This window comes from Chrysemys picta, chromosome 4 (assembly GCF_011386835.1).
Source record: "Chrysemys picta bellii isolate R12L10 chromosome 4, ASM1138683v2, whole genome shotgun sequence".
Taxonomy (NCBI): Eukaryota; Metazoa; Chordata; order Testudines; family Emydidae; genus Chrysemys; species Chrysemys picta.
Window position 1 is genome coordinate 14,497,018 of NC_088794.1, and position 23,202 is coordinate 14,520,219.

General features: G+C 41.1%; 1 protein-coding gene across 2 annotated transcripts in view; it reads right to left on the reverse strand.

The window, feature by feature from the left end:
- Positions 1–1,756: 1,756 nt before the first annotated feature.
- Positions 1,757–23,202, reverse strand: part of CTTNBP2NL (CTTNBP2 N-terminal like) — a 39,597-nt gene continuing 18,151 nt past the window's right edge. For both annotated transcript variants that reach the window (XM_005303552.5, XM_005303551.5), the window contains exons 3-5: positions 10,357–10,587; positions 7,235–7,342; positions 1,757–6,308 (exon numbers count right to left, since the gene is read on the reverse strand). In XM_005303552.5, coding sequence (XP_005303609.3) covers positions 4,836–6,308; positions 7,235–7,342; positions 10,357–10,587 — 1,812 coding nt within the window. In that variant the 3' untranslated portion in view covers positions 1,757–4,835. The remainder of the gene's footprint in view (positions 6,309–7,234; positions 7,343–10,356; positions 10,588–23,202) is intronic.

The following is a 23,202-nucleotide window of genomic DNA, read 5'->3' on the forward strand; positions in this document are numbered from 1 at the left end:
GGAGCATTAGTGCAGCAGCACTTGGATAGATCTGAGTATTTCTAGGGCTTCTTGCTCGCTGAAATGCTAGAGGGCTATTGAAAGGGACAGGGTATGTGGATTTACTTTTAAATCTCACCTGAAAGACACCACCTCCAGGAGCAGAGGGTGTCCTAATGTAGCACACGGCAATAGTACAGTGGAAGGGCTGCCTGCAGAATTCCTGCTGCTTCCCAGCTGTGTTTCTACCAGGCCTGTCCAGCCACCTGGATCATTCCCAAGTACTCTCCAGCCAGAGGCTGCTGAATTGATGGGATCATGAGTGACCTAACAGAGCTGGGGCCCGCTGGTCAATGGTGCTAATGCTACTGTGGCCATCTTGCACCCGTGAGACACTAGTAACTGGAGAGTCCAGCTCACGGGATCTAGGACAACTTTCCATTTTACACAATGGTACGCTTTGTAAGAGCAATACTGGAGTTGAGGCAGAACAGCAGCATTCCACCCATTTTGACAGCATTGTCCAGTCGAGAGGGCACTGGGCCGGCAGGTAGTCCCAGTTCTGCCTTTGACCAGCTGTGTGACCTGGGGTGAGTCACTGACCCAACGTATTGTCTCTGTATGTTGTAAGCTGTTTGGGACAGGGACTGTCTTTAGTGTGAGCTTGTCCCTAGAAGTTAATATAGAAATAACCCACCCAGAAGATGCTGTTTCTAGAGGACCTACATAACTACAATGCTTTAAAATGTCAGAATCTTGGGGGTTAGTCATGGCAGAAATAGCGATGAACCAACAGTCTGTAAGAGCGTTTAATCACTAGGCAAGTGATGGCAAAATATGGCTTTTAATACGCCAGCATAAACAAGCACTGACCGGAATGACCACTAGAGCAGCACGTGTGGTTCAGTGGCACAATTCTCACAGTGCATGTGGGAGACTCCTAGGTTCAATTCCTGGCCAATGCAGAGCTGAGTGTTTTCAGGAGAGAAGGGTTATTGTGACGTGGGCTGTGGTGTGCCGGACACAGCACACAGCTTTGCATAGACTGCTTGTTTAGACAACACTGAACAGCTGACTACCCTCTAATTCCTGCTCTTTATTTTACACACAAGAAGTTGCCCTCCAAGCCAACGGTAAGTGTATATAATGATGTAAAAGCCCATTATTAAATAATGCCTGGCATCTCTCCAGCCTTTTGAATAAGGTCATATTTACAACTTGCCATTTCAAAAGGCACTTGCAACTTCATGTAAAACTTAGATGGACTCCAAAGCATCTAAATCCTGCAGAGCAGACTTAGGAATATTTTCCCCCAGGTGTAACTTTCCAAAATGACCTAAGAGAAACCATGGATTTCATACCCATGTCTAATTAGCATAGCTCACAGTAACTTTTGTATTGAAGGCAAACAGTAAGTATAGAGATATTCAATATGCTGGTCGTTTAATAGAATTGAACAGAAATGAAACCCATATAGATCAAGCCATCCTATTAGATGCAAAGATGACATGGTAAGTGTCTTCAGGAGAGCTAAAATTGCTGTAGTGTGTACTTTAGGCAACAAGATACCTTTAGTTTGGGGAGCCACAATCTTCCAAGTGTCCCTGCTGCACAAGCAGGAGGCTCCAGGACATCTTCCTTTTGATACTGTGTAACACGTTAAAAAAAACAAGCATTAATGATCAGAGACAGCTCGATTATCCCCAGGTGGCATTTACAGGTACACATCAGGCCATGAGAGCTTAGAATAAATTTTAAAAATTTTCTTGCACAATAGTCAGATCTTAAAAATAAAATACTTTATTGATAGTATGAATGTTAAACATGTTTAATGCTGTCAGCTATAAAAATGATTAAAGACTTCCGCTTGGTACATTTGGCTTTACAAATTTACAAATGTTAATGAATACTAGTGTATGCATTTTGCACTTCATTATAACCCCATCAATGTCTGCTTATAACTCAGATGTGAATCATAGAAGAAAGTTTTAATTGCTTCCACACACAGACTCTACATCAAATTTAAATACGAACCCTAAATTTCTTATTGGATTAGCTGAATCCATTTTAATAGTTGTGCTTAGTTGAAGATAGGCTACTAGCAAAAATACACATTTTCTCTTGCATTCCCCCTCCCCATATTACATTACAGAAGAAATACAGTATTCAGTGCATTTCCTAAGAAATAAACGTCACTATAGTATATATCTCTCTCTAGAGTCGTCATAAAGAAATGGTACATCACTACTTAAGATTAGGGTAAAAGCAAGAAAACCAGTTAGAGCAGTTGTTAGAATGATACTCTAGCTAAAATCCATTCACCCACCAGTCTTCAGCTGTTACTCTTATCAGGAGAAAAATTTGCTGTGGTAAGATCACATTTTAAATGTGCTTTCCCAAGAGTTTCTACCTATTTAGCTATAGGGTGCTACTGTTTTTCTTATTCTTGGTGTATGGACAATTGAATAGGAACTATGGTACATACATCTATTTAGAAGTTTATAAAAACATATCTAACCATCTCCATTGCATTATACCAAAGACTATCATATGGGTCATTTTTCAGCTTGGAAAAGAGACAACTAAGGGGGATGGGGGGCAGAGATGTGATAGGTCTATAAAATCATGACTGGTGAACAGTCAAGTGGTGTTGACTCCTTCTTGTAATACAAGAATTAGGGGGTTACCAAATGAAATTACTAGGCAGCAGGTTTAAAACAAAGGAAGTGTTTTTTTTTTTTTTCCACACAGTCTGTGGAACTCTTTGTCAGAGGATGTTGTGAAGGCCACAACTATAACCGGGTTCAAAAAAGAACTAGGTAAGTTCATGGAGGATAGGTCCATCAATGGTTATTTGCCAGGCTGCACAGGGATGGTGTCTCTAGCCTCTGTTTGCCAGAAGCTGGGAATGGGCAACAGGGGATGGATCACTTGGTGAATACCTGTTCTGTTCATTCCCTCCTGGGGGAAACCTGACATTGGCCACTGTCAGAAGACAGGATAGTGGGCTAGATGGACCTTTGGTCTGACCCTGTATGGCTGTTATGTGTGGAGGGGTAGAAAAGGGTTGGTTAGGATACCATCTGCTAATGCAGTTCAAGAATTAAGACTCAGAGCTGGAAGAGACCTATTATATCATGTATAGGAGTGCATCCTCCCAACCACTGCAGGAATCTTTCCTAAAATAAAGTATCAAGTGCTTTGTTTAGATGTGTGCTGAATAACTAAAACAGAGGAGCAAGCACCCAACTGTGGGAAACACTACTCCAGGCTCTATGTTGCTGTAGGCAGAATGGCTAAAAATGGCCCGACATCAAGCAGCAAATCTAAGTTTAGGATCAGTCTCGTAATCTGTGCCACTTGGCATTTGGGATACACACTCATTCAGGCTAGATTCCAGACTAACCCTGATCTCTGTTCTATTTATCTTGTTACATTTAGTGTCCATTACTGTAGTGTCATCACACACTAGACTCTGCTGTCCTATTTGGATGTGAGTAGCATAGGTTTGCAGTGAGGGCTGTAGACCTAGCATTTACTTCACAGCACAGGTAAAAGTTATTGAATCTGTTGCAAACTGAACTCCAAAGTCAGGCAGACTTTCTGCCCCCCCCCCCTTTGTCTTTTTTAAAAAAAAACCTGCTCTTATTTTATAATCTTAAGAGTGTATTTCCACCTTTTCTTTATGAATTATGGAGAACTTCAATAACATAACCAGACTAAGATTAATATATGCATTGTGTGTGTAACATGTACATCGGTGCATCTATCTATACATATATGCATATTTATATATGAAAGTTAATAATTTGGTTCCACAGCTGCAGCCACTGAGGCTAGCAGGATCCTATAGCAAACTGCTCAGTCTGACATACAGTATTGTTACAAAGTAAGCAACTTAAGTTATTGCTTTTGATTATTAGTAAAGATCCCATCTTACTGTATAGAATGACTAGCGATTTCTCTTTTCAAGTAATAGCAAGATCCTTATCTCACAAGTTCGACACACACACAACAGTAGATTGCTTGAAGAAGTTTAAAATCAAAGGTGAAGCACCAGGAATGAATCCTTAGCCATTTAACCTACAGCGAGACATCAATGTGGGAAATTAATGAACTGCAGGAAACTAGCACCCTGACTGTTTAACGCTGTCACTGTTTTTGGACAACTCCAGTGGAAAAGAAAAGGGATTGGGTTGCACAGAGCTAAACAGTAGGACCAAAAATCTACCCTAACATACTCGTGTGCATCTCCTCTGATGTCAACAGGAACTACATCCTAACAGGACAGCAAAACTGGGGCCACATTGTGGTCACCTTTGAAAGATTTTCATTCTGTAGCATGTTGTTTACAAACTTGATTTAAGAACAATTGGAAAGGATTAAAAAACAGTGCTTTAAACATTCATGATTCATAGAAGAGCTGTTATTTCTGCGGTTAGATGGTCCCTTTTTTGTTTTGTACAGAAAACCACATTCATATCACAGGCTTAGTTCAGGCACTTTTTATACAGTGTTCATCTGGAATAAAAATCTGCACAAGGGATTTCTGCATAAATTAAAATGAATGCCTCAGCCCCATTATAGTTTGCTAGTCAGCTCCCAGCACATTTTCTTCCCTCCTTGTTTCATTTGACTGCTGACATGAGACACCTTTAGAGGCTAACTTACAGCTCTATAGTTAAGGTTTATACATCAACATAAAATTTCCTACCTATTTTTAAAAAAAGTACACTAAAGGAATTATACAGACCCATTCTGCTACTACCCAAATAAATAACGTGGAGTGGATAAAACAGTGTCTCTTAGCTCTAGGACGCTAAGCCATGGAATGCTACAGTCACGTTTTCTAAAGATTAGCTATTCGTTGGCAACAGTATCTCAATGTCTTTACCGTTGGCTACTACGGCATTGTTAGAGCAGCTACTTGCCAAGTCCATGGTGGCACCAAGAGAGGATGCCTGGGAAGGGGTTTTGGTTAGTGGGGTAGGAGTCGCCGGGGACTGAGCCAGGCCAGGTTTCTTTGGAGGAATAGGTGGAGGGTTCCCTCTTTCTGCTCTAGGGATTGTTGGGGATTTAATTCCAGGAGACAATGGGCTCAGCGGGCTAGAAACTTTGCCCGGGCTGGACTCGGTTTTTGGACTTGCAGCGTTGGCCAGATTCCGATAGTCTGTGCCAAAGGGCGAACTATTCGGAGAGACTGGCTTTATAGGTCCCTGCTGACTGGTGAATCTGGAAAGAACCTGAGTGACTGTGTTGCGGGCTAACTGCTTGGCAGTGGAGTTGTCTGCAAGGGTAGGAGACAAATCCCTCGATGGTGGGCTCTGCAGCCCACTCGACTGATGGTCCTGATCAGCTTGGGACTGGAATTTGTGTCTGGCAGCATGGAAACGTTGGTTGATCCCCACCTGATAGGACGACTGGTAACCAGGGCTATTTCCTGAAGCTCCTACCAAACGTTTAGTCAGAACTGGGGACGAGCATGGAGAAGATGTCAGAGATGAGGCAGCTGTGCTGCTGGGAGAGAGAGATGTCCCACCAGAAGGAAGCTGTGGGATCATATACACAGGAGATTCTGTTCTTACAGGGGAACTTCCATTCTCAACTGCACTTTCTGGGACTGGACCAACTGGCTTCTCTCTCAGCAGTGCCTGGTTCTCTGCTATGTCTGTCTGCACTAGGTCACCACTTGTTTGCATGTCTGTGTCACAGTGCCCATTTGCTTTAGCATAGGGATGGGTAGGTGTGGCAGGGCTGGGAAGGGCCATGTGTGCAGTTATGCCTGTATTGCCCAGATTGGTTCTGTCTGCCTGGGAACTTTCTGTCTGGCAAGACACAGACCTCACCAGTGGGCTCTCTGTTTCTATACCTCTGGACATCATTGAGGGGTTTTGTTGTGAGTGCTCAGCAGGGTTGGTGCCCTGGCAAGGAACCTCCAGTTCTTTTAGGGCTTTTTTCAGGCTCTCCACCTCTTCCTTGAGTGCCTTTGTCCGGTTCTCTTCTCGGTTCAGCTTAGCTCTCAGCTGTTCTCTTTCAATGTCGAACTCGGAGAGCTGCTTTTCCACCTGTGCCTCCATCTGCAAACCCCGCTTCTTCTTGGAGGCCAGCTCCTCCTCCAGCTTGCTCACTTTGCTCCTCTCTTTCTCCAGTTTCAGGCTCAGCTCCCCTGCCTTCTGTCCCTCTTCCACTACCTTGGCTGTGGCTTTCTTGCACTCCAGCACAAGCATGGAGGACAGCTGCTTGTGGCGTGCCCGCTCCTCCTCCAACTGGCTCGACAGCTTCTTCTGCTCTTTTTCAAATTTTTTCACTTGGGTCCTTTCGAATTCCAGCTGGAAAAGAAGACAGAAGGGTTCTCAGAAGGAACTAAAAAGCCTCCCATGTGCAAATGAGGTAACTTTCAATACCCCAAACAACTAACGTGGTAGAGCTGCATATCAGATTTCCTTATCTACCGGAGTTCACAATCCTATATTTTGCAGCAACAGAGGGCCTTCACTAACACAAAACATAAAGCAGCATGGGTCCCTGTTCCACTTTAGGTGTCTGTGAGGTCACCAACTCTTGCATGGCTAACAGCTCAAATCAGTTCTTGGCATGTACATGTAACATTAGCATTACTGTACCACTTTATATAGTCACTGATGGGAAATTTTCAGTTGTTTACTTTTAGTGTAATATATACCCATGATCTAGCATACAGAAGTTTCCCTTTTACTGGTTCTGCCTCCCCACCCCCTATTAATCTGCTTTACAATGCCATTTAGAAACGTTTATGGAGGTCTAAAGTCTAATGCTATAGCTTTCTATTGTTCTTGAGTTACAGATAAAGCAGTAACATGAATCTACATTGCTGTGGCTCTCTGAACAAAAGTATACCAATTCTTCCCCCTACTAGTTTGGGAGTTCTGCACCAGTACTGCAAAGTATCAGAAAGTCACAGGGTGTGACTCAGAGTGTTTTGTCTTTAAGTTCAGCTTGCTTCCTGAGTTCTTTTCCGTTTTAAGGCTGAAACAAGCTTTCTTAGCCTGTGAACATTTTAATCCATTTCACACATGGAAAACTGGGTAGGACAAGCTGGTATTTTACATGTGGTTGACAAAAGCCAAGAACTGTAGAGAGTCTTATCCTTAATATTTGATATTCAGGTACAATTAGACAAATGTTCTGCTACATCACCCAGACTTAGTGTATCTGTGGGTTCTGAGAGCATTCAGCTTTCTGTGGGGAAGGCTAATTATTAACTCCCAAGGCGCACCTGCTGAGTCAGCCGCTCCCGCTCCTTCTCCAACATGTAGGTGACATCATCTCCTTCAGCAGTGTCTTGGGCATGCCGCTGCCTCTCTTCCTCAAGATCCAGTATCACCTTCCAAACACAGACACTTTAGTCATCTTTTTATAGAAAAGCATTTACATCCATGCTCAGAAAGGTGTTGTGTAAGAATATAAATTAGAAACCCACTCTTCATGTGCCCTTATTTTAGCCTTCAATAGATAATTTGTATGTTTGTCTCCAGTTTGTAGCGGAGCTTTAAAAAGTTTGAAAAGAAGTATTTTCCTCTCATAATTTATTACTGTTTAGCTGGTGCCTTGATAGGATTTACTGACAAAGTCATTAATACAAAAAACCAGCAGCATATACACAGCTTCATCAGTATGTTTTTAGATATTGGTTCAAGGGAAATTTGCATTATGAGATGCATTTCTTTTACTCCTGGAGGAATTCTGCACCACTGCGCATGCGCAGAATTTATATCTCCCACAGATTTCTTTGCTTCCCTGCAGAAAAATGATTTTCTGACAGGGAAATAAAGGGAAGCCACAAGAGCAGTCATGTAACCCTTCCCAGCAGTATATTTTGGGTGTCCAGGGCAGCCGGCAGAGAGGTAAATCACTGTGGGGTGGGGGACAGGACTGGGGAAGACCTGGCTGGTGGCTCCCACCCTGCACCAGGCTCAGCTGCTAGTCCTGGCTTGGCTGGGGAGGACAGGACTTCCTCTTTTCCCTGCATGGCAACTGGGGTGGGGCCAGACCCACCATGTTCTTCCTTTTTTCCTATGGGGGATTTTCTTGGTTTTCCTATAGTTTGCATGCAGAGGGGGTGGGACTCAGTTTCCCTAGGTGCTACGGGTTTAACGAGGTGATAGGAGAGGGAGTTTGTTGTTACAGAGGACCAGCGAGGGAACTTGGGACCCCAGAGTTCTCCCCCAGCTGCAGAAAGCTCTGCAATCTCCACCACCCCCATCCCTCCTCAGCTGCAGGGGGAGGGATCCCTGTACAGGGAGCTGCTCCACCATCTGCCCAACCCCCATGCAGCCAGACACCCTCATACCCTCCCACTGAGCCTCACACTCAAACCCCCCCAATGAGCCCCACTCCCCCTGCCCTGGGGTGTTTCTGGGGCAGGCCCAGTCCTTGTGCTGTGTCAGGGTTGGGTGCAGCCTCACCGCTGAGTCTGTGTCCTGGGGGAAGGAGCTGCAAAGTGATCTCCCACCTCCCTGTAGCCAGTGGCCTGTGCTCCCCAATACCCTGCTGGAGTCTCCACATTAATTTTACAAATAAAGTTTGCAGAAGTTTTAAATATTGTGTGCAGAATTTTTTGGCATAGAATGTCCTCAGGAGGGCCTCTGCTGCGTCCTGGGAGAGATTTGAAACTGGCAGCACAAATATGCAAGTCTGATTTGACAAAACAAGTTTATTTTAAAATAACTCTAATTTGTTCTACCACTTGAAACAAAACTGCCTGCTATAAGGACCAGTCAAGAAGCGCCTTCAAATTCTACCCTGAATTACAATAACTGAGATTCCATTAACTCAGCAGAAAAATCAACACACAAACTTCCCAGTTGGATACTGCAACTCTGCAGTATGTCACGATCAAAATTCCAGTTCTCCCAAACACATTCACCAAGAACTGAGCATTTACTCAATCCTTCTGACAAAGTCAGTTTCTAGACATCTTGCACAAACATATCTGTGCGCCTTATGGGGAAGGGCTAATTTGGTTTTAAAAAGTGTTCATAGCCAAATATATGGCTGAAAAAATGAAGTAATGTTTCCTATTTATTCTTTCAATGACTTACATGTCAAATTACTTAGTAAGTGGAGCAAAGATTACTTCCAAATGTCTTCTCCACACACACTGCCTCAGATCTAAAAGTCAAGCTGCTTTCTGCCTTTTACATCGATGTAGTAAATATTCTGCAATCAGAACTGCTTCAGACAGTGGTGGTATTAATGTAAAAGGCAGACTAGAATCTAGCTCGCTGTCTCATAGCTAATACAGCATACAGGAGTAAAAACTTACTTTAAGTCTTATAGGCCAACATCATTAACTAGACACAATGGGCCCATTTTTTCTCTCTCTTACTTCCAAAGGGATTACACCTATTTGCATGAGTGCTATGACCAAGGTTTACAGAATCAGGCCCCAGCAAGAAGTGACCTTGTTGAGACGGAGCCATTTTTAGATAATGGCTTTTAGTTCAGATCAGACAACAAAATTCGTATCTACTACTTTTGTTGCCGCTTCCCTTATTTTACTGTTTGCAGTGTCTACACTGGTAGCAAATATTGGTTTGACTTTGTTTGGAGAGGAACAAAAAAAAACAAACAAGCCTGGTTGACACCCTTCCAAAAGCTGAACTCTGCAAACTAAGTACCCCGAAGGGCAAATAAATTAAAGAGTCGTGAGATTCCAGGTCAGTGGAAGTTCTTGTTTGTCTTCATACTTATGTGCAGCTTTCCACTGTAAGCCAGATAAGCACAGCTCTGGAGAGTTGGGGCCTCCAAAGACAGCATGGCCAGAGCTTTTACTGAGTGTGCCTTTACTATGCATTCACGCCAATTTGGGAGATGGTTAAAGCGATATTAAAAAATACCTAATAAGCATGAAAAATAGCCCTTGCTAAACAATATTTTGGGAGGAAAAAATGTGTACATGTATTATAAAAGTCTAAGGAGAAGCTGCATTTCCACTAGTACCTACCAACCAATTCTATTTCTCTTTTAAATAAGCAAATATAGACCATTCAGTTAACCCACAGACATAGTTCAGTGCTGCTGGGAACTGGCAAAGCTTTCTGGGTGATGACATGTAAATGAAGATTATTTTCATACTATACTTCCCCAATCAGAGTAAGCTATTTCCTCCCTATATTTTCCACAGATCTCCCATTAATAGAACAGCAGCACATGTACCTTCTTTATTAACTGTACAATATTGACCAATTAACGCTTTTTAAAGCTACAAAGTAGGACTGTTTAGCAACTACAGGAACTCCTTTTGCATTTAACTTTCACTCTTTACCACACTAAAGCCAACAACATGTTCCTAAAAGTACATTATTTTTAGTGAGTTGTACAGAAATTAAAACCTACCTTTCTGTGCCTGCTTTCTGCAGCAGCTAGTTGAGAGAGCATTCTTTCCTGCATATTCTTGCAATGTTTCATCACTACTTTTAGGATAGACAAAGGATTGGAGCAAACTGGTTGCTTTTCGCCATGATTTCCCACCTTCAGCATCTCAAAATCTCTCTGCAGAGCCATTAATGGGTCACTGATGTTGTACTTTCCATAGCGTTCTTCAATGAAAGTGTTTCTGTGCTGGGCCTGAAACATATAAATATGTATTTCAATTTATTTAAAAGGTGGTAACAGAAGAATCATATGGAAATTGACAAATCATTTCTAGATAGAGATAAAATACGATGGGGTATTTGTTCTGAGATGTAGACATCCCTGCTGCTTGGCCGCAAGATGTGATACAGACCTAACTATCTGCTAGAGAGATAAAAGTATCTAGCATTGCACGTTTTTTCCTGGTGAAAGGTGCTGGGTTAACAGTCCCAGAGACTAAAGAGCTCTACTAATCCATAGGACAGATAGACTAGAAGCTGGGGCAAGCAATATAGCAAACTTCTTCACAATGACCGCACACGGACATCTAAATGGGTGATTAGTGCAGCCTCCATGGCCCATTTAGTCCTTGCCATCTCTGCTGATGCTGATAATAAGGGAGCCCATAAAGGTCATGGTTTTTGTGGTGAATGCACTAGTCCTTTGAGACCTGGACATAGTCCAAACAACTTATTTCACAGCCCACAAAAAGCTATCAAATGGCCAGAGGGCACACAGTCAATGCTTAAACAACTTTACCTCCTCATGCATCTGGTAGACCTGGGTAAAAAAAAATCCTTCCGCCAAACAGTTACATTTCACGAGGTTTTATTTTTAATTGTTGCTTGGAATTGCATCAGAATTTTTTGACAATTTTTTTTTTTACCTGGGTTGGATTTACACCAACAGTAAATATAGAAGAGGCACCAGTGTCTGACGATCAATCCCAGGACTAGCCAGTTTTCCAACAAATAATCTTCTAACTGAGAGGCCTTGTCTACACTGGCACTTTACAGCGCTGCAATTTTCTCGCTCGGGGTATGAAAAACTACACCCCATGAGCGCTGTAAAGTGGCAGTGTAGGCAGCGCACCAGCACTTTAACGTTGCTAGTGAAGACATGCCCTGAATGAGGAGCCATCGATCCTTTAATAGGAATTTTACATAAAGGGGACCACTTGTACGTCTCTAACTATGGTGAGGACCAGTATATGCCATCCATCATGGTATAGTTTGAAGTTAATACAGAGCAGGCATGGGGTGAGGAGTGTTTTAGGGTTTGTTTGTTTTCTTTTTGAGTGCTACATGGCTTACATGAAGTGTAGATTTCTGAATATGTTTATTTTACCAATCACCATGCCTAGCGAATCATTTTAAAAGATCAAAACTGACCTCCCCCACAAGATATAGGAAGAGAAGCTAGTTTCACAAGATACATGGCAATGTGGTACCGGGGGCAGCATGGGGGATTGGGTCTGAAAGTACAAATTAAGCACAAAACTCTGTGACACTGCAAACCATATACAAGTGAGCCAAAGTGCAGCCCCAAAAGCATGACATTTCCATCTCTAGTTCCCTTCCTGCTAGAATCATTTCAGTTGAAGCTACTGATTTCCATTTTTGCTTTCCCCAACAGGAAGCCACATGCAAGAAAAGGAAATCCAGCTCACAATGCCCATGTCTTTTCACTGTAATTCAAATGCCAAAGAAACAAGAGGATGATCAATACAAGGATTCTTTTCAACTGAAGAACCAAAGACCTCCTCTCCCCATAACGACCCCCAAAGTTTGCTCATGTTAACTGAAACCAGGTCAAGGTCAAAGCTGCTTGTTTTGTAAAATTCACTGAACTGCGTTCCCCTCTAAATGAATGTGGCTGGAACAGGAGATCAGGCATCTGAACTCCTAGGTTCCATTCCTAGCTCTGCCACTGAAATGTTGTGTAACTTTGAACAAGTCTCTTCACCTCACTGTGTCTCAGCTTCCCCTCATATACGAAAGAGATAAACTTTGGAGACAAACCCTAAGTAGGAGTGTGTTCCACCAGTGACAAAGAAGAAAAAAGAAGCAGCGGGACAACTGCAGACTTCGAAACTTACCCTGATAAAGCTTCTGCCTCTCAGGGGCAGAGGTTTCACTGGCATTCATAAAGTCTCAAAAGTCCTTGGATGCAAGGTATCAGCGGTGCTGAAAAGATACTACTGCTTTACCAGCTCCAGAACGCAACCACTGGCAAGGGAAGATGTGCCCTTTTCTAACATCATGTACTATACTGATGCTCCCAACCCTTCCCCTGCTCCACTGGGAAAGGATGCAAAAAGGAAAGGTTTCATAGCCCAAATTTTCAACAAATGCCCATGCTGGTCTATCCCTACAATTTGTTATATGTATGGGGAAAAAAGTGAGGCACATCCCAGCACAGATTCAGAGAACACAAAAGCTCTCTACATAGAGGAAATTCCACTTCACCAATTATGTCATGTTTTGACTCATAATCAACACCATTTGCTCACTCTGGGACAGAGATACTGAAAGAATCACTATTCCAAGAAACTGAACTCAGTGGAGCAAATGTAAACAAGGAGGCCTTTTATGAACAGTTTCTGCATCCGAGGACAAAGGAAGGAAATATTTTTTTCAACTTTGTAACAAACTCTGGTGGTCATGCATTTGCTTAACTACTAAAGTTCAAGCACCAGCTTGAAAAGGTTGAATGTTACAGACAGCATTTGGACAACTGAATACTGAAGATTTATCCATCTGAGGACTGACGTGTGTAGGACCAACAATAATCCCAAAGATGACAACTTCTTTATACACAAAAATTACCCCATAAAAGGAGTTAGTAAGCATCATTATGTTACTGTTTATGGCTTAAAAGCATCTGATTTTAAGCACTGATTACAACAAAGATCCAATAGGTCTTCCAGTGTCTCTTGATGGAGCTTACGAGGTCATTACAAGTAACTCAGTGTCTGACTTCATTAGATTTTTCACTGGTTCTTAAATCTAAAAGGAGGCTTTTAAAACTCACAAGCATTACCTCAACCACAACAAAGATTTTAGAAGAGCTTGTTCAGTGGGACTAGCTAGCAAGTTGGCACACTGCTCTGAACTCATCCTCTGATTAAATCCCCACCTCCTACACACAAACCACAAATACCTTTCGCAGCTGCTGTCTGCACTGTACTGGAACAATCACACTAGCTATACACCACTAAAAAGTATCAGAGCCACCACACAATACATTCAGCATGCTACGGTATCCACACACCAACTACTGAAATTAATAGAGCCAGCAAGTCCCAGGTCTCTGGTGTCCCAAAACCTCTTAAAAGGAAAGACAGTAAATACTTAATCCTCCGACTGAGAGATTTAATAATTTAGTGATGTTTCACTGGAAGAGCAATTTTGTGCATCCTCTCGGATTTCTTGGCTGTAATATCATAAGGACATTCACATTAGGCAATTACAGAATTTCACTCCAGCAATAACCTATAGATCTATAACTGGTCAGCAAACAAAAGTCCTTAAAATTCTTTCACCCAGGTGCAGACTAAATGAAACAAAGCATCACAAACAGCCTAATCATCCAACAGTCATTTCTTTCAATGACAGACACGAATTAAGAAGCCCAGCACACTTGGTAACCCATAAAAAATAAAATTTGGAACCAACCATTGCACCACAGAATGTTTATCGGGAACCTGTCATACAATGTTGCCTCTTCCCACTGCTTTGAACATTTACTAAAAAAGTTCAAAATAAAATATATAACACTCAAGGAACAAGTTTAAAAAAATGCAAAGTTACATATACAAACACCTTCCTCCTCTGTTAAGAATTAGAATCAAAGGCACATGATTTCAATTGCAGAATAATGAGCAACTGCAGGCATAAAAGAAAAGGTGCGTGATGGTGATGAGGGGAGCTGAGATTTTCAAAAGCACTCATTGGCCTAACTTTGCTCTGACTGAAGTCCATAGGAGTTTCACCATTGACTTCAATGGAAAACAGGCCAATGCTGAGCACTTTTGAAAATCTCACCCCAAATACTCCCATCTCAAGATACAGTGCTATGATGTAAATAATTAAAAACACAAACCTGGCATTCAGTGTAGCAAACATACCACTCAGATGAGATGCCTTAGGGTTATCAGTTTCAGATTTGATACATTTAGACCAGTGTTTCTCAAGGACTGGTCCGTGGACTGGTGCTGGTCCCCGAGATTGCCCTGACACAGGTTAGGAAGGTCCCTGGTATCAAAAAGGTTGAGACACACTGCTCTAGACTTCGTAGAACCACACGTACTAATCCTGACTCGGGGCAACTCGGCCCTTCATCCTTCCAAGGATAGTAGAGTATCATGCATTTTCCTGGGTATAGGGCTGTTAAGCAAGACCTTTAAACAAAAAAAAAATCTTGCCTGCTTTTTGCAAACAGTAAAAAGGTCATATGGGCAATTTTAAGAGTAAGGGCCTGTCCCAGTGCCCTTGGCCAAAATTTTCCCTCTCCAGAGGATTCTGCAGTGTGTTGAGAACTGGTTGGTTTCTGCCCACCATCCCAGAAGTGAGTGAATTTCACTGGTGCTGTTCTGTACATTGTTTGCAAAACACTGTGGGATCCACAGAGAGAGAAGTCACTACATAAAAATAAGATTGTTATAGTTTTCTAGACTCAGGGAGAGCATGCAGAACATATGGCTTTGCAACTTGAGAGATGCGGCCCTAACACTGCCTTCTGTGTAAGAGTGTGTGTTGTAGTTTTATACATAAGCATGCACACATCTGGGTATCTTTATGTACATAAACACATCAGTAAGCCATACCAAATTAAATACAGTAGCCTTTTCAGAATTAATAGAGTTTTTAACACTCATTCCACACAGCAGTGACTCTTTGTTGAGCCTGTTAAATGACATACAGCTGTTGGAGGATAGGGAAAAACAAGATATCTACCCAGAATACAGAATGAAACGTCACCCTAACACTCTATTGTTTCAGCCTTTCACTTACTAAAGAGAAGTAAGGCATGACTAGTAAGTAGCACAAAATAAATGTTTTCAGGACACATTTTAGGTAGAAAAGTTAGGGTTGGTTAAAAACAAAGGGAGCGAGACTTTCAAAACTCAATATGGATCACATTTCCATGAGTGTTTTTTTAACATTCCAATAAACGCAATTTAAAATGTAAGCATCCCCCCGCACAGCTGGAAACCCGGACATTACAGCTTTGGGCCCATGCATGAGAACAAGAGTGAGATTCTCTAGAAACAAACATGAAACTGGCCAGTCTGGATAAACTATCACATTGAAACAGCAAGAATGGCACCAGGCTGGAGTTTTAAAGTTACTTTGGTTGCAATCATTTAAGGGGGATTGTTTCAGAGGCACAAATGGGAGTTGGGACCTAACTCACTTTTGTGCCTTTGCAAGTCTCCCCCAAAAGTGTTACGAATACATTTTCTCTCTTGACAACATCCCTTTAGAAGCAGATTCCTTCATCAATTTTACAGTCTTGTCTATACTTCTCTAATCACATGGCTCCTGTCTAGCATGGAATCAGAAGCAAACTCTTTTTCCACAGAAGTGGACTGTGTGTTAATTTACATGGATGGACCCAGCGGGAGGGGAGACACAAAAATACCCAACCTTCCTGCAAAAGGAAAAAAAAAAAAAAAAACCACACACACACAATCTCTCTCTCTTTTCAGTAAGAGTTAGGGCAGTAGTTCTCAAACTTTTGTACTGGTGACCCCTTTCACATAGGAAGCCTCTGAGTGAGACCCCTTCCTATAAATTAAAAACACTTTTTAATATATTTAACACTATTATAAATGATGGAGGCAAAGCAGGGTTTGGGGTGGAGACTTATAGCTCGTGACCCCCCCTGTAATAACCTCGTGACCCCCTGACAAGTCCCGCCCCCCAGTTTGAGAACCCGAATTAGGGACAGATATCCTGGAATACTATCTTGTAGATGCAATCAATAGCATTATCTCCTGTCCCCACCATCCCTCGCTTTCTCCTCTCCCCCTCCCCCCGCCAACACATACACACAATAAATACTCCACCCTGTTTATAAACCTTCCAAAGTGTATATACTTTTGTATCCAAATATGTATGATCAGAGCTTAAGAGACCGCTGTGAGGAAGAGGAAGGAAAAGGGAGTGCTGTCTTGGATAAATGTGCTGCCAGTGGTTTAAATGAATCACAGGAAAAAACTAATGGATTGATTTGTTGAATAGATAAAGGGGAAAAATCCTCAATTGTTTCTGAAGCACTACAAAACATGAGTAAATCAAACCCAACTACAGTTGTGTGGGAACATTTAAAGGATCCAAGGACTGGAAAGCCTTTCAATAAATTAAAAAAAATTTAAACTGGCCCAGCTGTTTTGATGGACAAGCTGTTTTCTCTTTTTAAATTGAATCCAACCCTGGAGTGGTTACACACTACCACAACAGAAACTCAGAAATAAATTCCAGCTTCAAAATAGTATTAACACTTCTAATATTATAAGCACTTCTGAAAAAATTTACTCCTAGCTCATTTCTCTCCAGGAAAAGCTTTTCAGAAAGTTTTGAACTGGCTCCATAAGGCATTAAGAAGGGTCCCTCCCCTCCTCTGTCAGTGTAACTTAACACCCAGTCCACTTATGTGGAAACAAACAAAACCAAAACCCAAAATCACCAAACAAAAACCAAAACACACACGCATGGTGTGTCTTTATATATGATTTTTGAGAGGCCTGAAACTATCCACAAAGCCTCATTTTTCTCCTGCTTTCAGGCATCATAATGCTGTACATTTTGTTGAATCAAGCTGGGGTGGTTTATTTCCTGTCTGGGAAAGAACAAAAAGTTCCTCCTTGTTACTTTGTGAGCAATTAATGATTTTCCTGAACTGGAATCACTAAATGAAACTAAGCTACCTTTCGACAGTTCTCTCAAATCTAACTATCATCATACAAATACAAGTCAGCTAGGCATAAATATTTAACCATATACGTCTAGACAACACAAAAAACATAACTAAAAATACCACACAACACCCACCCACTCTCAAGAAATATACAATGCATTTATGAGTTTACAAAACATGTCAATTGTTTCAGCATGATGCACTAGCAAATACAAAGTCTATAGAAAGATTATAATAACTGCTACTTTCAGTCTGTTGCACAGGTGACACCACTGGAGATATGGCTGAACAGATAAATCTTGCATAGAAAATTTTCAACTTAGTCCCTCTAAAATGAAATTGTGATGCAGGCTATGTGCATTAAATGACACAAAGCTGAGAGTTATCTGGTGGCTTATGTCACTGACTGCATCTGGTCTTTTAGTTTAAGGACACAGCCATTCACCTGGACACCTGAATATAATGTACTCACTTCCAAACGACTGTCTCCTTTTAATGTGGAAGTTGTTACTGGGGTTTGCATATTTATGTTAAATAAATATGCAAACTCAAACAATAACTAAAGTCAGCTGTCCAGGCTATTCAACTATTCTTAGAGGAAAGATAAGATTCCTAGGCAGAAGAGGAGAAAACATTTGAAGAAGCGGATGCTCCGAAGGAGAACAAAATTCAGCTAACTGGAAGACTAACAGCTACTCAAAAATAATATTTCAGATTCTGTTAATGAAGATGTTGACGCACACTGGGTGCTGCAGTAACTGGCTGGCTTTGTTCAATTTGAATTAGGGTAATTGACCACTGCTAGTCTGTTTTGAAAAAGGGTAATTCTGGTTTTATGGAGCAGAAGCAATATTTGGAACAGTAAAGAGATGTTTAGTGTGCAGATAAGCAAACTGATGGCTCCACTCTGCTAGGAAAACGCTATTGTTTTCTCTGGGGATTTCCAGGGTACTCAGGGCCGAATGTTTCCCACACAATATCCTTCGGCTTTCTTTCTTAATGCTCTTTTTACTCAAGATCTGGCTGAGACAGAACATTGCATCATGGCCTCTCAACCATCCTCAAACTTCCTTTACTGAACCACAAGGCATAAATTAGTGGGACTTTCCAACACAACCTTTATTGTTTGGACAGAGAAAGGGGAATGTATATATAGCATTTAGATTTTAGTTATTTTCACATTAGGGAAAACAGGAATAGTTTTTTGAACTGTTTTAATTTCATTGTATTTATCTGGACCCACAATTCCCCAGCAATTTAATCTGTCCTGAAGTTCCTCCTTTAGATGATAGAGAATGGCATATTCTTTAAATAGCTTCCCCTGCATTCTTGAACTTCCTTATTACTTCTTTCCCCAGAGACAGATGTTAGAAAATAAAGATAAGCTGAGGTCACAGTATTCAGGGGTGGGGATTACGGACTTCGCATTAAGCAACCATAAAGAATCAACTCCCTATCCTTCGTCCCACAGCAGCTCCGTATCTAAATACTGAACATGATTTTGACCAAAAAGCGGTTGCTAATAGATATTTTAAGACAGACCCAAAATAACAAGGCTTTAACCTCTTGTTGTAATTGGCTAGTCAGTAAATCAGATCTCTATTGAACCAATATAATAGCATTATCGATATTAAATGAAAAAGCCAGCGAGTTAAGGTAGCCCAGGCTTTGCTTACATAAAGGTTATGTTGCAGTTTGCAAGAAACCTCAGGGATGCTCCTAATGCACATGAAATGGAACAGACTACAGCTTCTCTTGTGTGTAAAACTGAAGTGTAGCCTAGAGACTACAAATCCCAGCATGATCCTGGCCTTCCAATTGATCAAGATGGATCACAGTAGGCTTAGAGTCCCTGTACTGAAGATGATGGCCCTCGTGGGCTGAACTGGGCCCACAAGCTGCACTTTGGCCATCTCTATATTAAAGAAAACAGAATGTGAAGTTGAGACTGTCACACAAAAAATATATTCAAGTAATAACACAGAGGGGAGAAAACAGTTATCTAATCATATTCCTTGCTCAGAACTCGCCCAGTTACTGGGCAGGTGGGAGGCAGCACATTTTATCATGATTTATCGGTGAGCAGGTCAACTTCTTAATTGAAACATTAATGAAAGTGAAATTTTCCTAAATATATACAGAAAAAGCTGTATCAAATATTGTAATTCAAGGGAACAGAGTACAGCAGAAGCCTGCTAAATCCAAGCATTTTATAATCTGCTCAAAAAAGAAAAAAAATTATCAGTTGTCTTGCCCCTTCTCTTAAAGATTTAGTAGCTGCTGTAGTGGGACCTTACGGTACTGGACAGAAAACTCGGAAATATAATTCAATTGACAACTGAACAGTTTGTTTTGGAATGCATTATCCGCACTTTATTGTTTGTTCATCTATTTGTTCACTTGCAAAATTCAGTAATTCAGAGACTCCCAGTCATTAATGCTAATTAGCCAGGTTCTACTCTGCTATGAAAGAGCTACAGCCTCAAGCAAGAACAAGCCTGAAAGCTGCTTCCTGTTTTCTGATCTAAAAGCAAACAAAACTTCAGTTTTAATGAATGGAGAATTCTGTTCTCAAAAAAGAGAAAGGGAACAAAGCACTCTATAAATGTCAAGAATGATTGATCTAGTTTATTTGAATGGATTCCTTTCACTCATATGATTTGCTGGATCTGAGAAGGATAATTTGGGGCCCTACTCATGCAGTCCTTTCTACATGGCAGTCTTGCACAAGAAAGGACCACAGAAATTGGCCCTTAATGTTAAATTGTGTAAAGTGATTCTAAACATTTCTCATCCCCAAAATAGCTGCTACCTTGTTGTGTGTTTTAAATATAATCAGGTGGAAGAGGGAGCAGAGAGTCCTGGAAAAGAAATTAAGATATGAAGGTGAGATTACAGTCTAATTTGGAACAAGATGCAACAAGCGAGATTAAGAAATAATTGGAGGGAAGAGGCAGGAGGGGAAATCTAAGCCAAGAGTGATAGTAATAAAGTCACAATCACTCACCTAACTGGCATGCATAAATTGACTGTTCTAACTCATTTGAACATATTTAAAATAGGATCAGCACATCCTAATTCAATTTAGTCCTGGCTGATTTCTTGCAAGAGTTCTAGCAGAAGGTGATCCTTAGAAAGGGAGGGTGGTAGCCTCTTGAACTTGTTCAGTAAGGCTCCCCACATGTAGACAGCAAGATGGAAAAACATGCAAAGGCACATTTGGGGGATGCACGGAGAGGCAAAGGTAAGTAGGAACTTGAAGATAAGGCCATTGTGGAGAAACTAAATGAATTCTTTGCATCCGTCATCACAGCTGAGGATGTGAGGGAGATTCCCAAACCTGAGCCATTCTTTTTAGGTGACAAATCTGAGGGACTGTCCCAGATTGAAGTGTCATTAAAGGAGGTTTTGGAACAAACTGATAAACAGCAATAAGTCACCAGGACCAGATGGCATTCACGCAAGAGTTCTGAAGGAACTCAAATGTGAAATTGCAGAACTACTAGCTGTAGTCTGTAACCTATCATTTAAATCAGGTTCTGTACCAAATGACTGGAGGATAGCTAATGTGATGCCAATTTTTAAAAAGGGCTCCAGAGGCGATCCCAGGAATTACAGGCTGGCAAGCCTGACTTCAGTACTGGACAAACTGGTTGAAACCATAGTAAAGAACAAAATTGTCGGACACATAGATGAACATACTTTGTTGGGGAAAAGTCAATATGGTTTTTGTAAAGGGAAAGCATGCCTCACCAATCTACTAAAATTCTTTCAGGGGGTCAACAAGCAGGTGGACAAGGGGGATCCAGTGGATATAGTGTACTTAGATTTTCAGAAAACCTTTGACAAGGTCCCTCACCAAAGGCTCTTAAGCAAAGTAAGCGGTCATGGGATAAGAGAATAGGTCCTCTCATGGATTGGTAACTGGTTAAAAGATAGGAAACAAAGGGTAGGAATAAATGATCAGTTTTCAGAATGGAGAGAGATAAATACTGGTGTCCCCAAGGGGTCTGTACTGGGGCCAGTTCTATTCAACATATTCATAACTGATCTGGAAAAAGGGGTAAACAGTGAGGAGGCAAAATTTGCAAGTGATACAAAACTGCACAATGTGAAGAGCTACAAAGGGATCTCACAAAACTGGGCGATTGGGAAACAAAATGGCAGATGAAATTCAATGTTGATAAATGCAAAGTAATGCACATTGGAAAACATAATCCCAACTATGCATATAAAATGATGGAGTCTAAATTAGCTGTTACCACTCAAGAAAGATCTCAAAAAAGATATATTGGAATTGGAAAAGGTTCAGAAAAAGGCAACAAAAATGATTAGGGATATGGAATGGCTGCCATATGAGGAGAGATTAATAAGACTGGGACTTTTCAGCTTGGAAAAGAGACGACTAAGGAGGGATATGATATAGGTCTATAAAATCATGACTGGCCAAATCCACCTTTTTTTTAGCTTGTTTTGCCTGTAGTCTTTAGAATACTGGAATATTTGAAACTGTAACATGACCAGTGACACAAAGTCAAAACCCACATCAAAATGGGTTTCTGCCTAGTTCCAGCGTACTTCTGCAGCGCCAATACACAGTTAGCATTAAAAAATCATTTTCGAAAGTCTGGAAAGACATCTAAATGGTAGTGGTGGGGAAACACACTGAACAAGAGAAAACAACAGCTTCAGAATGATCAGAGGATTTATCAGAAGATGCAATCAATCAATGGATGCTTGTTTCAGCTCTTAAAGTTTTGACACTTATTCCTAGCAGATCTATTCGTCCCATTTATCCTGTATGCATTTCAGTTAACTAAAGTTCTCTTACCAGGATTTCAGTCCATAACGGTTGGATACTGATCTTAGCACACTTCTTCAGTGTTTTTTCCTGTAATATTTTCTACTTGTCAAAATAGGAGCATATAGACTGGCATACAATTTGCACCATGCTACTTTACATATGTTTAAAAATATTGTCTTTTTTATTCAATTAAATGTTTCAGAATAATTATGACAGTTAAAATCAGTAAATATAAGAAGAAAGAGCTGTAGATCCCAGAGGCTTGGGCTGGTTTTGGCTGTAAATTTTCTGCTGCTCAAATTCTGTCTTGCTTCTAGACTAAGTAGCTTTGTGATTTTTTTCTCTAACATACGTAATATGTTCATAAGGATAACAAAAGTATCCTGCCAACATTGAGTTCAACTCCAGCCATGACTGTACTAACTCTAGCTTCTGGGATCGAGGTACAAAACACTGCTAGGAGACCTACAATATTCCACCACCTGCTCCACGAGCAAGCCAGATGGAGAAGAGAGGGATTTTCATTTCCCCATGGGTAGTACGCTGGGGGAACCACAGTGAAAACTAATTTTGAAGCAAAGTTTTTACTTCTCTTTTCCCATTAACTTCAGTTTTTTCTATACTTTTATTTTGAGGAGGGGGGGAGAATGTGGGAGGCTGTGAATCACATTACAATTGATCCTTTACTAGAGCTAGGAGAGTCATTAATTTGATTACTTAGTCACTTTACATTAGGTGATCGCCATGAGCAGATCATAATTTCATTTAATTTGTTAATTATTCAAATGTACTTGTCAAATTCTTGGTTGGTTGGTTTTATGCTGTATGAATTGGTCACAAACACTTCACTACTGGTTAAATCTCCATTTTAATTATTGTTACTCATGCCATTATTTGAATGTACATACACTGAAGCCATCTTACCTTGGGTCAGCCTCTCCCTTGCACCCTATCAAAAAAATTGCAGGAATACAGATCTACACTCAAGTACAAACTAAGTGTGTTTGCAGAACATTACACAAAGCTTGTGAGAGAGTAACGGGTGTCCTGAAAAGCAAAAACACTGTCTGGATGCAAAAAGAAAGTTCAACAGAGGCCTT